Source organism: Macrobrachium rosenbergii, chromosome 46, assembly GCF_040412425.1.
Source record: "Macrobrachium rosenbergii isolate ZJJX-2024 chromosome 46, ASM4041242v1, whole genome shotgun sequence".
Lineage (NCBI taxonomy): Eukaryota > Metazoa > Arthropoda > Malacostraca > Decapoda > Palaemonidae > Macrobrachium > Macrobrachium rosenbergii.
The window spans coordinates 14,342,213-14,343,508 of NC_089786.1; the positions used below are offsets into that span (position 1 = coordinate 14,342,213).

The following is a 1,296-nucleotide window of genomic DNA, read 5'->3' on the forward strand; positions in this document are numbered from 1 at the left end:
CTCCTGATAAAAGGGCCTTAGAAATGAGGATAGTGATATGAATTTAATTGTTTCTTTACATAATTTTCTAATTATTTCTCAACATTCTGAGAATTATTCTAGGAGGAATTAAAACGTCCCTTGAAGAAAATTGTTATGAGTCTTGTAAGCAGTTAAATTAATTAATTAAGAGATCAAGGCGTGAGACTTCTCTATTAACTCAACAGTAATAATAATAATAATTTTTTATTACTATACACTGTTTTTCATAATTCTGTACTTCAAAATTCTACTCCTTCGTCTCTTTGTCTTTTTCTGCTTGTTCTTGATATCTTCCTCTTATCTTTCAGATGGAGGAACGGTCGATTGATATCTCGTTTAGGCTACAAGAAGTTATCGTAAGGGCAAGCATCGCTCAAAAGATAACCCTGGGAAAATGAGGTTCTCTGGACATCTCGTTTAGTCCTCTGGGTTCATCGGTGGGAAGACTTGGTCCTCTGGATGATGGGAGAAACCATCATGACATCTTGGTTCATTCGACTCTTCGTTTGCATTTTGGGCTGGAAGGTGAGTGATAAATACATTACCGTTGGTTTTATAAGCATTTAGGGAAAGAGAATACTTTAAAAAATGGTTTCCTCCTGATGGGTGAGAATTCCCTCGTCGAGGCTCTCCTGTTTCCAGTTTTGATTGTATATATATTGGCGGAATACTGATTTAAAACCTGTGTCCTCATTTTTCTCACTTAAGCTGGAAATGAAATTGTATTCCTCATCTGGATACTATTAGTATACTTCTGAAATGCTTGATTCAAGTGGAAAAATACTCTTGCAACTGCATTTTGATTTTTGCCTCGTTTAATTTCCGTTTTGACCATCAGTACTCAGTGGTTGTGATGCTTATTTGTTAACAAAGACCGGTTTTTCTTTGTGAATTAGTTTCACGAACTTCTTTCCCGAGAATAGCAACAAATTTATCCACAAAGTGTTTTGAAGAATTTATCCTAAGACGCGAATCCGTATCATCATCCTCTTTTAGCATTCACTAATCCAATCTGAAATTCGTTGGTGGTCACTCGATATTTAATAGATAAAATAGATAACCAGAGTGATCTATGTATGCAAATTTAATAATGCTCGCTTGACTCCTCAAGAGAAGGATATCAGCTTCAATAAAATATGTGTGTACGTAAGTCCAGCAAAGAAAAAGGCAAACATCCAAATGTGGAAGGAAAAAATTTTATCGGCTTCATAACCGAATATTGGGTTTCGTCTGTGTTTGGATAGTTGTTGAATTTCCCGTTCGCCAGGACTGACC

General features: G+C 35.9%; 1 protein-coding gene across 1 annotated transcript in view; it reads left to right on the forward strand.

Annotated features, from left to right (window-relative positions):
- The first annotated feature begins 329 nt into the window (after nt 1-329).
- The window catches only part of LOC136830232 (beta-galactosidase-1-like protein 2), a 29,133-nt gene continuing 28,166 nt past the window's right edge, over nt 330-1,296 (forward strand). Inside the window, exon 1 of the mRNA XM_067089532.1 lies at nt 330-546. Within this exon, the coding sequence (XP_066945633.1) occupies nt 481-546 (66 nt within the window). The 5' untranslated portion in view covers nt 330-480. The remainder of the gene's footprint in view (nt 547-1,296) is intronic.